We start from the raw sequence: 16768 nt of genomic DNA, 5'->3' as shown, positions 1-16768 counted from the left end.
TGAACATTTGTATTTCACTGGAGAGAATAACTGTATTCAAAGAAAGCTATTAAAATAGTCTTTCAATCTAAATAATATACTTTCTTTGTGTTGATTTTACATTAATTCCATGATTTTACTCAAGTAAATATCTGTTACAAGCTTCGGTCGAAAAATGCAATTTAATTTTTTTTTAGATTAATTATGTTTTTTTTTATTTTGACCATCTTTCAGCCTGTGTTATTGCGTGTTATGTCCACAAGAGGGCAAGCCAACACAACGGGGAGACAGCTGGACTCTGACGTCACCGGTCAGCTGGTCCTCCTCCTGTCATCATAACGGCGCTTGTTACTGTTACGGTGAGCGAATCATCTAGATTAATAAAACGCTGCTTATTTGAGTCAAGTGGAGTTAATATGGTAATAATGGCTGAGAACTGATGAACTGATTCTAACAACGCGGTGTGACGGTTGAGTTGTTGTGTCTGAGACTCACTTCTGATGTCAACACGGAGCCACTTCAATCAGAGGTCAGCTGTTAGCTTTGGTGGATGGATTGATTGAACATGTTATTAACTGATTGCAGAATGGGTACAATACAGTACGGCTCAATACACACAATTGTTAAGGGGATGCAGACCAGAGAAATACTTTCGTATAGATGTAGCAGTACTGTCTATCTGTATGTCATATTATGATGAATTGAAAATGGGGGACCCTGATGTAAACAAGACGAAAGTCTTTCTCTGGTCTGCATCCCCTTAACAATTGTGTGTATTGAGCCGTACTGTATTGTACCCATTCTGCAATCTGTTAATAACATGTTCAATCAATCAATCAATCAATCATTCGTCTTGTTTACATCAGGGTCCCCCCATTTTCAATTCAGTTGGCAGCAGCAGCTTTTTACTTTTTAGGTGAAAGGAGATGTTTGGACAAAAATGTAATTTTTTCGTTGTCATAAAAAGCACCGACTTGTATATCTGTCCGAACGCCTTCGTCTTGCTTTCTCCAGGCGCTGAGTCTCACTGGAAAGTGAAACAGTCTGGAAAGTGAAACAGTCTGACGTAACTAATATCTGGAAGGTGAAAGTTAAGGCTGTACATCAGAGGAGCACTTTCTGAAGACCAAGAGGATCAACCATGGCTCCAACCCTGGTGAGTTGAATATATGACTTATTGTTATAACATAACGTACAATATGTACCTTTTTCCTGTGGTCGATTAGTAGGCTACTTTATTTACATATTCTAAGCGAGATCGGGCTGGTGTGAATTAATGAATGAATGAAAACTTTTATTAACAGATTACAGAATGGGTACAGTAACAGTACAGTACGGCTCAATACACACAATTGTTAAGGGGATGCAGACCAGAGAAAGACTTTCTTCTTGTTTACATCAGGGTCCCCCATTTTCAATTAATCAGGATAGGTCTGTGTTAGTATTTCCGTAACGTTTTAAGTATTGTCTACTGTAACCCTAGCTAACCTTACTGTCATGCACTTGTCCTAATAAACTAACCTACACTGTAGCACTCAACACTTTGATGAACATTGTTACTCAGCTGATAGAGTTGTGCCCTTCCTGATGACTTGTCGTACAGAACTTGTAAGTCGCTTTGGATAAAAGCATCAGCTAAATGACTAAATGTAAATGATCATCTCTAAAGAATGTATTTTATTCCTATATTAATATAGCCACTTCAATCTTTTAGTCTTTTTTAAGTCATCCAGTTTCCAGGCAAGCTCAAGGCAAATCTACTGCCGCCATCTGTTGCCAAAAACAATGTGGCTTATTGCTTAATGCCATTCTGCTCTCCACATCTTCCTCCCCAGTACGACGAGAAGCCACAACCCGGGGACCTGATAGAAATCTTCCGAGGGACGTACCAGCACTGGGCTGTGTACATCGGTGACGACTACATTGTTCACCTGGCACCTCCCTGTGAGTCACTGATATACACAACTGTATCATCAAAGGGTTGACCAAGGTACCCATGTACATGTCAAAATACTTCCCAAAGGTCAGTGAATACCACGATCACAACACCAGAGGGAGCTCCACAAATCATGTTAAACCCAGATTCGGCTCAAATAAGGGACTAAACACGTTTCGCAATTATGCCACATCAATGTGGAACGCCCTACCCAAAGCTGTAAAGGAATGTGGATCACTACCCACTTTCAAAACCTCTCTCAAGGGACACCTACGGGAGACTGCAATTCAAAACTGGCCCCTGTAAATATCCTAACCCAACCCCCTCCAATGTACAGTCATTTACCTAGTATGGTTTTGTCAATAGTCCAATGTACAATTTTGTTTGTTTGTACAGTGTCTCCCCCCCCCCCCCCTCAATGTACAGTTTTGCTTGTTTATACAGTGTGTCCCCCCCAACCACCTCCAATGTAGATTACCCAGTATGGTTGTCAATATCCCAGTGTACCCAACCCCCCCCCCCCACCCAACCCACCTCCAATGTACAGTTTCTAAGTCAAATGTATATACTCCCTTTTCCTGACTCCTTCTGTATCACAAACAGTACTGTATTTGCAAATCTGGTATGTCATAAATGTATAGATGTAGCAGTACTGACTATCTGTATGTCATGTATGTCATATATGTCCTGATGAATTGAAAATGGGGGACCCTGATGTAAACAAGACGAAAGTCTTTCTCTGGTCTGCATCCCCTTAACAATTGTGTGTATTGAGCTGTACTGTATTGTACCCATTCTGCAATCTGTTAATAAAGTTTTCAATCAATCAATCAAAAGAGGGCACACTCCAAGCTGCACTTGAATGTACAGACTGGGGGGTGTTCCGCGATAACATTAATGACTACACGGAGATAGTGCTGGACTTTGTTTGTACTTTGGTGGAAGAAACAATCCCCACTACCACAATTAGAGTTTACCCAAACCAAAAGCCCTGGGTAGACAAATCCGTCCGTGAGGCTCTGAAAGCGCGCACCTCAGCACAATGCCGGGCTTGTGGCAGGCAAGCTGCTGGTCTCTGACGAGAACAAGTTACAGGTTGAAAAAGCCCTCAGCTTGGAACTAGGCAAAATCTGCATATGGCTCGCTGATAACAAACTATCATTACACATGGGCAAAACAGAGTCCATTCTCTTCGGTTCAAATAACAAACTCAGCAAGACCGACGGCTTCTCAGTTACAGTGGGTGACAATATTGTCACAAGGAAAGATGAAATTACCTACCTGGGTTCCATCCTAGAGGCTAATCTTTCCTGTGACAAAATGGCATCCAATGTAATAAAAAAAAGTCAACCAACGAACTTGATTCTTGTACCGGATCTCCTCTCTGGTAAACAAGAATACCCTGAAGACTCTGGCAGGAGCACTCATTCAAGGGTACTACGACTATGCTTGCACCTCATGGTACCAAAGCACCTCAAAGGCGCTAAAAACAAATTACAAACATCTCAAAACAAACTAGTCAGACTACTACATATATGTTATGATGAATTGAAAATGGGGGACCCTGATGTAAACAAGATGAAAGTCTTTCTCTGGTCTGCATCCCCTTAACAATTGTATGTATTGAGCCGTACTGTATTGTACCCATTCTGCAATCTGTTAATACAAATTTCAATCAATCAAAACCAGAGTGCAAATGTAACAGTAAAGTGCAACAGTAATATACAATGTGCAGGTGATTAAACTCAGTAATATTGCTAATCAGATGTATGTACAGAGTTGTAGTATTAATGTACAGTGATGCAGGTAGAAGACACTATGGTAGTAAGTCATACTGGCCAACAGCGTAACTAGTTAGAGTAGGTAAGGGATATGTAGAGATATAGTATACAGTAGCATACTCAAACCCAGATACAGATATCTACAGATATGTGAAGTACATTATGTAGTATTAATATGTATAGTGATACAGGTTACTATGGTAGTAGTAGTATATCTGGGTTTCTATCTTGGTCTACTATGGCAGTGTTTCTCTCTCTCATGGGATATTGGGTCTAATTCCAGAACAGATTTACGACAAAAAATGTCCTCTTAGGCAGATTTCTGCTTATTTAAGACATATTAGCGCTAGTAGCGCGATTCCCCACATTTTCCTGAGATCGGATTTGGCCGTGGCTGAGAGCAGAATTAAGCGTGCTGAGGAGCACACTTATGATTGATTGACAATTGAAAATGTTATTAACTTGACACTGTGTTCTCATAGTGATTCCTTCATCTCAATGCTACAGGCCTCCTTGGAATTAATTACTTAATCATAATTAAAATAAATGACAATATTTGTACGATAAGAAATTACGCATTTGATGTCGGAAAAATAAATAACATGGATTCATCTGATCATAGGGCAGCTGGATTAACCATATCTGAACCAGCTATTTTGGACAAATGTATAATTACTTTAATTACTCAGATATTCAAACACAATTATTGTGAAATGATTGAATAATACTTATTTAATGCCTTCTGTGTGAGAAGGGGATTTGGCGGAGGGCAATAGCAAACACAGGAGGAGAGAGAATGGAGCGTTTTTAGGGTATTTTAATATAGTTTCCCCAAGCAGACAGTTTGACAGATGGAATGTGCGACAGACAGGTATGGGAATGTTCTTGGGGTTAGTACAGGTGCACTCCTTGTGCAGTACGGGAGAATGTTCTTGAGGTTAGGACAGGTGCACTCCTTGTGCAGTACGGGAGAATGTTCTTGGGGTTAGGACAGGTGCACTCCTTGTGCAGTACGGGAGAATGTTCTTGGGGTTAGTACAGGTGCACTCCTTGTGCAGTACGGGAGAATGTTCTTGAGGTTAGGACAGGTGCACTCCTTGTGCAGTACGGGAGAATGTTCTTGAGGTTAGGACAGGTGCACTCCTTGTGCAGTACGGGAGAATGTTCTTGAGGTTAGGACAGGTGCACTCCTTGTGCAGTACGGGAGAATGTTCTTGAGGTTAGTACAGGTGCACTCCTTGTGCAGTACGAGGCAGGTAGACACAGGGCTGTGTCGTGGGTGAGAGCAGGTGCACTCCTTGTGCAGTATCAGCACGGGATGTCCGGGTAGGAGGGACACTGGAGCGGAGGTCCTGGGCACACAGAGAACAAAGGTTAGATTAGGAAATATCAATGAGTACAGGTAGCAAGGCTTATCGGTTCAGTCTTCTTACTTGGAAGGTAGTTTAACACTCCCACGACGAGGAGACAGGATCCGCCAGCTGAAGTACCTTCTGGCTGATGAGTGGATGAGTGACAGCTGTGTTGATGAGGGGATGAGTGACAGCTGTGTTGAGTGGAGAGCTGGCAGCGTGCGAGAGTGTGGGAGAGGATGAGGAGGAGTGAAGAAGGTGTGTGGAGGATGTGGAGGGAGGATGAGGAGGAATGAGGAAGGCCCTTGCTGTGATTACAACATTCTGTGGAATTTGTATTTCTTATTTGTTACATATCTTAAGACATATTACCAGCACGTTGGGGACTCAGAGTGAACTTGTCATTGATTCTGTCTCAGTCGGTTCCAAGATGAGTCTTCCAAGAGAACTCTTTGGAAAATATTCCGGAATGAGACCCATTGTCACTGTATTTACAAATGGTATTACAGAGAGTCGCTTGGCCGTAAATAAATGTCTGATAACTTGTGATAGGCAAGTTTACACCTCTCTGTCTCTCTCTCGCTCTCATTTCTCTTCTGTCTCTCTGTTTCTTGTACATATTTGACTAATGAATGTTGTATTTTACTTTTTAATTATATTTTGAGCCACATACTGTTGGCTGATAATGTGTAATGCATGTTTATGTAAATACCACATGCTGCTGAGACCAAGGACCACAATGGAAATAAGTCTGTGACTTGTTTGTGCTATCCTTGATAATTTTAGGATGCATGACTTGTTGTAACATGTAATGTATTTTAATAATTGTCAAATAAACCAAACTAAACTCCCCTCTCTCTCTCTCTGTCTCTGTCTCCCTCTCTCTCTCTCCTCTCTCTCTCTCTCTCTCTCTCTCTCTCTGTCTCCCTCTCTCTCTCTCTCTCTCTCTCTCTCTGTCTCTCTCTGTCTCTCTCTCTCTCTCTCCTCTCTGTCTCCCTCTCTCTCCTCTCTCTCCTCTCTCTCTCTCTCTCTCTCTCCTCTCTCTCTCTCTGTCTCCCTCTCTCTCTCTCCCTCTCCCTCCCTCTCTCTCCTCTCTCCCTCTGTCTCTCTCTCTCTCTCCTCTCTGTCTCTCTCTCTGTCTCCCTCTCTGTCTCTGTCTCCCTCTCTCTCTCTCTCTCCTCCCTCTCTCTCTCTCTCTCTCTCTCTCTCTCTCTAGCTGAGGTTCCAGGGGCCGGGGCCAACAGCATGATGTCTGTGTTCTCTGAGAAGGCTGTGGTAAAGAGGGAGGGGCTATGGGAGGTGGTCGGGACCAACCGCTGGGAGATCAGCAACCGGTTGGACGAGGAGTACGAGCCCCGCCCCGCCCACGTCATCGTGAAGGAGGCCTGCGAGCTGGTCGGCACGGAGATGCCTTACTGCGTCTTCAGGGGCAACTGTGAGCACTTCGCCACGGAGCTGCGATACGGCAAGGCGGAGTCTCGACAGGTAGGCGGAGTCTCGACAGGTGGGCGGAGCAGAAGAAGACGTTTTTATTTGTCATCGGATGAATGAATGAATGAATGAATGAATGAATGATTTTATTTCTGTCTTTATTTTTTATTTTTTACAAAGCATAGTAGTAGAACTTCCAAAAAAACAAAAAAATAAAATTACCGAAAAGGTGTAGGCTGAAGCCGAGGCTTATAATTGCCTACCCTTTTTACATTACATTACACTATTTACATTACATTACACTATTTACACAACAACAACAAAAAAATACAAAAAAGAAACACAATCCAGTATATCATTTAGCAAAGGTTACAAACATTTCATAGTTGTATGTACAAAACGTATACACATTTATTTATTTATGTATTTTAAATTTATTTATATATATAGATTATTTTATATAATATATATGTTTTTCTTTTTTGAACACAGCTATGTTTTAGATGAAATATAACTAGGATAATAATGAGGTTTTATATTTATGTATTACCTTATATTTGAGTACTTTTTTTTAAAGTATGTAGCGAACTACACATTTTAACTTTTTTGTCAAAGCTATTCCATAATTTTGCCCCTTTAACAGATATAAAATATATAAAAAAACAAAACAAAAAAATTCAAGAGTCACCTTTTATTTTTACAAAAAGTTATGTTTGGTGAAAGTTAGATTTGCACTTTATTAATCCCAATAGGGAAATTCATTCTTGTTTGATGATCAAGAGGCACCTTTTATTTGTTTTAAGTGAAGTTTGGTGAAAAAGCAAGTTATTGCACTATTAATCCCAATAGGGACATTCATCTTTGTTTGATCAAGAGTAACCTTTTATATTATATATATATATATTAAATGTTTTGTATATATATGTGAAGATTGGTGAAAGTTAAGTGGTCCGCACACAGCAGGCGATTTTTGCCAGAATTGTATCGCCTCCATTGTTATGAATGAGAGAACCCACACGGCAGGAGATTCTGAAGCGACGGTCGCGCAGCTATTTCTGTCGCCTCGCTAAAAATCGCCTCTATCCTATTTTTTGAGGCCACGGCAGGCGACACAGCAGGACAGTGAGGAAATAACATGACTTCTACAGTAGAAGTAGTACAGAAGTTCTACTGGTGTATCATTTGTACACCATTAATTTATCAATACATTCATTGATCAATAACCTACGTATTAATACCATGCTACTTATGTTCATTATTATTAACAGGAACAATTTAAATAAATAACGTTAGTTGGAGAAGCTATAGTGGCCGCTTGTCATTAACACTTTCAGTGCCACGGACGACATAGCTCGTTTTATTAGGCCCCCCACTGAGTGCCCACGACGACAAATATCGTTTTATTTGTTTATTAGCGATCTGATTTCATATTTCATCAACCGAGTCTCCCGTTGGTACAGCAGCTCCTCCAGCAGCTCAGAATGGAAAAAAGCGCCCCCTATCGTCTATCCCTGTGTAACTGCAGGTCAGTCGCTTAGACTGACCTGGGATCTGTAGATATGTAGAGGCGGAGCCAGCTGGCTCCCTGAGCTGGCAAGCCGTCTGCTCAACATGGAAGTCATCGCGGGACGGGAATCAGCCTGGAATATATATTCACAGTAGCCAATACTCAATCAATAAGCGTGATCGATATTTGGAATGGCGATCAGGAATTGGAATGATCTTTTTGGAGAACATCTGATCTGAGGTAAGGAATCTATTTTACCAGTCTTGGGATAATCAGAGTTGTATTCGCTGAGATCTCAGCGTTTGCCCTATGTGTGTGTGTGTGTGTGCGCGATCGCTGGTGAGGAAATAAGATAATCGATTTTTCAGCTCGCGTCTCTAGCGTGCATACGTACACATATACTATCGATAATCTAGCGTTTATTTGAAAACGATTCATAAATAGGCAGAAAAATGACAGTTTCTGTGTATTCTAGAATATTCCAGTAAACGTCTTTTATCATGGAATCTTTATATTTCCCTTGAAAACGAGGGCTTTTCAAAATGCTATAAAACGAAAATGAACCGATAAAAAAACAATCCGCTTCGACAATGTTGACTGGAAAGCGAGTCATTGATAAGCGATGGGCAGATTAGACACAGCCATAATTGAAAACATAGATTAGGCGTTTTTAACCATTGATGGTGGGCATTCAACCGGTAAATCAAGGTTAAGCAACGGCTCTGAAAGTGTTAACTAATAAATGAACAATGCGCCACGATGCACCTACTAGTGTTTTTATACTCGGGTAACAAAAGAAGTTGTGGGTGTTGACAGAGTTTAATGTCCAGGCTGCAGCTGATGTAGTTTATAAGGTTTATTGTCCAAAGAAAATTATGGTTGAGAACAGAACAGTGTCTTCAGTGAAAAAACATTCTCTCTCAGCAGGTGCATAAAACTTGTCCAATCGGTGGTAATGGACGTATTGTAGAGATCAGTCATGCAGTAATGTCAGGAAGAATGAGGAGAGGTTGTATTCGTATATATGGTGCTTTAATTCCAGCTCAATATGGGGTTTACAGGTTAATACTTCCCTTGTAAAGCACAACACAGCTACCTGCTAATACGCTAGCTTCAACCTAACATCCGGTCCGTCCTCCCATATCTCCCTCCGGGGAGAAACAAGTAACCACACCCCCAGCTAGACAGAGCGACGGTCGCCTCTGGTGTGGGGGGCCAGGGGGGGGCCTCTGGTGTGGGGGGCCAGGCCATTGTCGTTGAGCGACAGACGATCGCATCGCCAGGCGACGTCGGTCGCTCGCCGTGGGCGGACCACTTTAGGTTTGCACTTCAATCCCAATAGGGACACTCATCTTGGTTTGATACTTTTTTTGTGTCAAATAAAAACAAAGGTTATTTGAATCGATTAAAATCGTAAATTGGATTTAAAAAAATAAAATCTGGGATAAAATTGTTAGGCCATATCGCCCAGACCTAACACACGCATGTGAGAAGAAGTCTTTATTTGTCATGCAGATGAACACATGCACTTCAACTTCAAATTACTTTATTTTCCTTTTCGGAACTTCATTTGTGCTTCAGTGGTTAAAAGACAAACATACAGTCACAATACATAGACACTCACCACTATAAAAAAAAACACCAGCTTCGTTAAAACTACAGTACTTAAAGCATGATATATTAAAATCCATGTGGAGCAGTTATATATGTATATAAATAATAGTAGTACAGGTGATATATGTCCATCAGGTGGAAGGCAGAGTCTATTTTAAGTAGTCTAAAGTCCTTGGGGGGGGGGGGGGGGGGGATTTATTTGTCATGCAGGAGATGAACACACACATGTGAGAAGAAGTTTTTATTTGTCATCAGATGAACACACATGTGAGATGGGTGACACACGGGAACACACACACATGTGAGATGGGTGACACACGGGGACACACACACACACACACACACACATGTGAGATGGGTGACACACGGGGACACACACACACACACACATGTGAGATGGGTGACACACGGACACACACACACACACACACACATGCATTGAGTCGCAGATGAGATATCTCTGCACTTGACCCATCCCCCCTCACCACTACACCACCGGACCCCTAACCCTACACATGACCCCTAACCCTAACCCTTCAGTTTCCCCTGTGCTCTTACCCTCCAGTGGCATGATATGTCCTCATTTCCCTACGTTAGATTTCAATTAGGGATGATCGATATTGGCTTTTTTACCGATAACCGATATACCGATATTGTCCAACTCTTAATTTCCGATACCGATATCAACCGATACCGATATATGCTGGGCCCCCCCCCCAAGAACACATTATGCATACTTTTCACAATAAATAAAATAAGAATTTGTTCTTACTTGCTTGCCTGGGTTAATATAGGTTAAATAAATGTGCCATTATCTTTTTATTATATATATTTTTTAAACGATACAGATCATTTCCGATATTACATTTTAATGCCAATATCGGCTGATAATACCGGACACCTAATTTCAATGATGATTAATGTTACTTATCCTGTCTTCCTTCAGGATATAGGACTCTGCGTTGTGTTGGTTTGTTGATGAAGAAAAGTCACTGATGAAATGTTCCCTTGATATAATATATACGACACACAGGCTCTCAGTAGTCTTTTCTTAACACAGGCTTATTGCCATTAACTGAAAAATGTTACAAATAAATTAGGCTTTTCCATTTGAATCCCGTTACGTACAAAACCTATAGTTCCTTGAAAGCTCCTAATTACTGGACACTAGGGCTGCTTGGTTATGGCAAAAATCATAATCACAATTATTTTAGATTGATGTTGAAATCACGATTATTAAACACTATCAACTCATTGATTTGAGAACATCACATGACGACGAATTAATTTGTTTTACCTTTCTACTCGACCGAAGTCCGCCTATTTGTCATCTTCTACAAGTTACCAAAGATTGTTTGTGTCTGTCATCTGTGTGTGTGTCTGTCTGTCTGTGTGTGATTGATTGATTGATTGAAAATGTATTAACAGATTGCAGAATGGGTACAATACAGTACAGCTCAATACACACAATTGTTAAGGGGATGCAGACCAGAGAAAGACTTTCGTCTTGTTTACATCAGGGTCCCCCATTTTCAATTCATCATAACTTATATGACATACATGACATACAGATACAGTACTGCTACATCTATACATTTATGACATACCAGATTTACAAATACAGTACTGTTTGTGATACAAAAAGAGTCTAAAAAAGGGAGTATATACATTTGACGAAGAAACTACATTGGAGGAGGTTGGGTAGGTGGGGTGGAGTGGGGGGGAGCTGTACATTGGAGGTGGTTGGGGGGGTGGGGGGGGAGTAACTGTACATTGGATTATCGACGAAACCTTACTTGGTCCCAAGAAGAGGGTCTCGTGTATTCTTGTGTTAGGACATTTACTGTACATTGGAGGGGGTTGGGTTAGGACATTTACAGGGGCCAGTTTCGAATAGCAGTTTCCCGTAGGTGTTCTTTGGAGAGTGGTTTTGAATGTGGGTAGTGATTCACATTCCTTTACGGCTGTGGGTAGGGCGTTCTTCATTGATGTGGCATAATTGCGAAACGTGTTTAGTCCCTTGTTTGAGCCGAATCTGGGTTTACCATGATTTGTGGAGCTCCCTCTGGTGTTGTGGTCATGGTATTCATTGACCTTTGGGAAGTATTTTGACATGTACATGTGTACTACCTTAGTGGTGTAGTGTATCTTGTAGACCAGGCCCATTGCAAGTTGCTGTACTCTGTCTTCTACTCTAAGCCATCCTAGGTTGTCAAAGTGTGCAGGGATGAGGTGGGTTCTAGGAGTAAGGTCAAGCAGTAGTCTGACCAGTTTGTTTTGAGATGTTTGCAATGTGTGTGTCTGTGTGTGTGTGTGTGTCTCCTCTCCAGGTGCGTAAGGCTGGGGAGCTGGTCCTGGCCACCGGTATCGCCGCAGTGGTGACCCTTGGCTTCGTGGCGCTGGCCAGTACCCTCTTTGGGAGAGGGAACAAGGAGAAGCCGGACACCCAGTAACTGACACTCTGGGTCTCCAACCAGGGAGCTTGATTATTAGCCAATCACCAACAAAGCCTAATGAAATAATCCCTCCCAGCCACAGATAACACTGCCTAAATCATATGTGAATATCAAGGATTTAATGGGAGGGAGGGTCCCAAACCCAAACCCAGTCCCAAAACCCAGTCCCCAAACCCAGTCCCAAACCCAAACCCAGTCCCCAAACCCAGTCCCAAACCCAGTCCCAAACCCAGTCCCAAACCCAAACCCAGTCCCCAAACCCAGTCCCCAAACCCAGTCCCAAACCCAGTCCAAAACCCAAACCCAGTCCCAAACCCAGTCCCCAAACCCAGTCCCCAAACCAAGTCCCCAAACCCAGTCCCCAAACCCAGTCCCCAAACCCAGTCCCCAAACCCAGTCCCCAAACCCAGTCCCCAAACCCAGTCCCAAACCCAAACCCAGTCCCCAAACCCAAACCCAGTCCCCAAACCCAATCCCAAACCCAAACCCAGTCCCCAAACCCAAACCCAGTCCCAAACCCAGTCCCAAACTACCACCCTTCAGCAGATCTTGACAAATTCATATCTGGACTTTTGTAAACAATGTGGTATAATTTCTACCTTGGAAAATGGACTTTTAAAACAGATTTACTACCCTATTCCCCGTGCACGTCCTTCTGCTGTCAGTGTTTTGACGAAGCACTGGATGGTTTTGGGGTGAAGAGTTTACATATTATTTTGTAGTTCTCAGTGAAAGATTAGTGGCTGGTTTTTCAGCCACCAGGGGGCTGTAAGTCAAGTAAGGTTGTCTTAACATTTGGAGTCATTTACAGTCTTTCATACAACGATGTTTTTCCTACATAGTGATTGTTAGCAGGACTGACTGCTCTGAATAACATAATTAATGCCACAGTATATGGTAGGGTTGTAAAGGTACACGCATCCGTACTGAACCGCTTCAGTACTGCTGTGTACCGAACGAATACAACGGTACGTTAACCACTAACGACCGCACGCGCAGAACTTTTTTGCGTGCAGAATTTAATTCAAAACTCCAAAGTTCACCGCTTCCCAAAATATAATTTGCGCAAAGGGCCGGATGTTCGTTCAACCCACACACACACAACAGAGATGACCTGTAATATTTTTTTTTTTTTTTTTTTTACAACTCGATTATTAACTTCAATATAGAATATTCGTTTGACAGCCCAACAAGCACAATTAGTTACTGCACACTACATCACCCCCGAGTGGAACATGGAAAGCCAAACTTTCCCCCCATTGTACCGAAAACCCGTACCGAACTGTGACCTCAAAACCGAGGTACGTACCGAACCGTGGTTGTGTACCGTTACACCCCTAGTGTATGGAGATACTCCATAGCTTGAAGAAGCACTACTTTATTACGGATGCTGCTCACCGGTACCTGAATTGAAGGGATCTTTACTATGTGTCATGTTATGAGATGCTCACGCTATGTATAATTACCCTACATATAACCTGCTCTCAAGCTGCACCGTGGACCGGGATAAACCTGGTCCCGATAAACCTGATCCTGATAAACCTGGTCCCGATAAACCTGGTCCTGATAAACCTGGTCCCGATAAACCTGGTCCTGATAAACCTGGTCCCAGGGTCAGAGACAGAATCTCTCCTTTATATCTAAGAAGAGAGTTTTAACTGTCTATTTAAAATGACACTATTTCACTGAGCATTTATTACAGCCATTGGTGTCTACCTAACATCTAATGCTTGCATATATATATATATATCTTTTTTTGATTAAACAATGCTTCCTGTGGGAATTCCAGTTGTGATTTATTTCATGCATCTGAATAATGGAGTTTGTTGGTCATGAATGAATGAATGAATGAAAACTTTATTTAACAGATTGCAGAATGGGTACAATACAGTACGGCTCAATACACACAATTGTTAAGGGGATGCAGACCAGAGAAAGACTTTCGTCTTGTTTACATCAGGGTCCCCCATTTTCAATTCATATAGACATTTATGACATACACAACATACATGACATTTATGGCATAGGGACGTATAGGTATTTAGTACTGATACATTTGTGACATAAACGGTATTCAAATTGTTTAATGGACCAAACGTTTTCTTTATCTAGCAAATATTTTACAGTTCAAATTGTAATTGTAGCCTATAATACACACTTCTTATAATTAAATAAATCATGGAACAATCTATAAAAATAAAAATACATATATATATATAGTTTAATCTAGCTACTCCTCGTCCTCCTCTGTTGCATACCAATCAGAGTAGAACATTAAATGGAACACAAACAGGCCTTGCATGCACTGTTTGTGTAGTGCTCTTCCAACATGGCTGCCTGTAATCACCTGCAAAAATGCCTAATTTGTGTGCAGTATAGGGTAGGTAAATTATATTGATATTACAATTTATTATTAAACATTTTTATTTTAGTGCCTCAACTCCTATTGAGAGTCAATACTCTACTAACCTGTGGACAATTTGAAACCATGAAACAGATTTATTATTTTATTTATATGGGGGTATCAAACAAGAGGGAAGACTGTCAGGTTTTAAACTGTGGATACCAAACAGAAGGTAAAGACGACTTTGAACTGTTACACAGTAATCCAGAACTATTTTATTGCACTGTAAAAATACATTTAGATTTTATAGTATGTCTGCACTTTATGTGCTCATTTCATCATTTATGTCTTCTATTCTACTAAAACTGAATCAAACCACAAACAAGGTGGCCTGTTGGGATGTTCGATCCTAATGTGAAAAACTGATTTTATATGGTTATTGCATGACTACTACTAGTGAGGCAGTGCTTCACTAGTATTAAAAACATTTTTTTTATTATTAACCCTTTCAGTGCCACGGATGACATATCTTGTTTTATTAGCCCCCCCCCCACTGAGTGCCCACGACGACAAATATCGTTTTATTTGTTTATTAGCGATCTGATTTAATATTTCATCAACCGAGTCTCCCGTTGGTACAGCAGCTCCTCCAGGAGCTCAGAATGGAAAAAGGCGCCCCCTATCGTCTATCCCTGTGTAACTGCAGGTCAGTCGCTTAGACTGACCTGGGATCTGTAGATATGTAGAGGCGGGGCCAGCTGGTTCCTTGTGCTGGCAAGAAGTCTGCTCAACATGGAAGTCATCGCGGGACGGGAATCAGCCTGGAATATATATTCACAGCAGCCAATACTCAATCAATAAGCGTGATCGATATTTGGAATGGCGATCAGGAATTGGAATGATCTTTTTGGAGAACATCTGATCTGAGGTAAGGAATCTATTACATCTATTCTATTATTCTATTAATCTATACATAATATTTTTTATTTTTTTTAATTTTTTAATTTTTTATTAGAAATGTTTTCCTCTGTGAAAAAAAATACCAGTGATCCCCCCCCCCAAGTGATACACAGCTCCCAATCACTTACATTGGCTAGTAGTGAGGCACATTCCTCAAGTGCCTCACTAGCTAATCAGGCTAATGTAAGTGAATGGCAGCGAAATAGCACCTTTGATTGGACAGTAACTGGTCTGCACACCCAGTGAGGCTTAGACTCACTCATTCATTTCAATGTGGCTTGAATGATTGACAGTTCTGACACTTTTTTTACACCAATCAGAGAACACCATTCCCTATCCCATGCTTTGAGAGGGCTAGGAGAGCCCTGTGCAGTCAGTAACATTACTGTGTAGGCAGTAGCACTGTAGGCTAAATGAAACTTTGCACCAAAGGACCGAAGTATAAATCAGCAACATGGAGAGGCCTTATGCATCTGGATCAGAAAAAAAGTTGAGGATGAAAAAGTAAGTACAGTGTTTGTTTGATTACTTTGATTGATTGATTACTTTATTAACAGATTGCAGAATGCACAGTACAGCTCAATACATACAATTGTTAAGGGGATGCAGACCAGAGAGACTTTCGTCTTGTTTACATCAGGGTCCCCCATTTTCAATTCAGAGAGAGAGAGAGAGAGAGAGAGAGAGAGAGAGAGAGGAGAATGGCTACAATACAGTACGGCTCAATACACACAATATTAAAATGGTGAAGTGCTTTGAGCAGGATAAACTTATAATATACAGTGTTACAGTATATAATATACAAATATATAAATACTGTCATAAAAAAAGAAAAGAAAAAAATCGATTTTATTTTGCAATAACTGAGGGGGGGGGGGGGCTGCAGCACCCCCCCATTCCAACGTGCCTGTACACTACACCACATTCAAATACACTGTACACCACATTCAAATACACTGTACACCACATTCAAATACACTGTACACCACATTCAAATACACTGTACACCACATTCAAATACACTGTACACACCATTCAAATACACTGTACACCATTCAAATACACTGTACACCACATTCAAATACACTGTACACCATTCAAATACACTGTACACCATTCAAATACACTGTACACCATTCAAATACACTGTACACCATTCAAATACACTGTACACCATTCAAATACACTGTACTCCACATTCAAATACACTGTACTCCACATTCAAATACACTGTACACCACATTCAAATACACTGTACTCCACATTCAAATACACTGTACTCCACATTCAAATACACTGTACACTACATTCAAATACACTGTACACCACATTTAAATACACTGTACACCATTCAAATACACTGTACACCATTCAAATACACTGTACTCCACATTCAAATACACTGTAC

At 41.1% G+C, this 16768-nt stretch overlaps 1 protein-coding gene across 2 annotated transcripts; it reads left to right on the top strand.

Moving 5' to 3' along the window:
• Positions 1–286: 286 nt before the first annotated feature.
• Positions 287–13839, top strand: LOC311242613 (phospholipase A and acyltransferase 3-like). 2 transcript variants are annotated; one of them, XM_084331600.1, is made up of 5 exons: positions 287–338; positions 994–1135; positions 1815–1923; positions 6265–6533; positions 11931–13839. In XM_084331600.1, exons 2-5 carry the CDS (start codon positions 1121–1123, stop codon positions 12051–12053), a joined length of 516 nt encoding a protein of 171 aa, XP_084187726.1. In that variant the 5' UTR covers positions 287–338; positions 994–1120; the 3' UTR covers positions 12054–13839. The 2 variants fall into 2 exon arrangements, with proteins under 2 accessions (XP_084187726.1, XP_084187727.1); XM_084331601.1 differs by lacking the exon at positions 287–338 and adding an exon at positions 385–508.
• Positions 13840–16768: the final 2929 nt, after the last annotated feature.

The sequence above is a fragment of the Notolepis coatsorum genome (assembly GCF_963971535.1).
Source record: "Notolepis coatsorum genome assembly, chromosome: 16".
Lineage (NCBI taxonomy): Eukaryota > Metazoa > Chordata > Actinopteri > Aulopiformes > Paralepididae > Notolepis > Notolepis coatsorum.
This window is presented reverse-complemented; position numbering and strand designations above follow the sequence as displayed.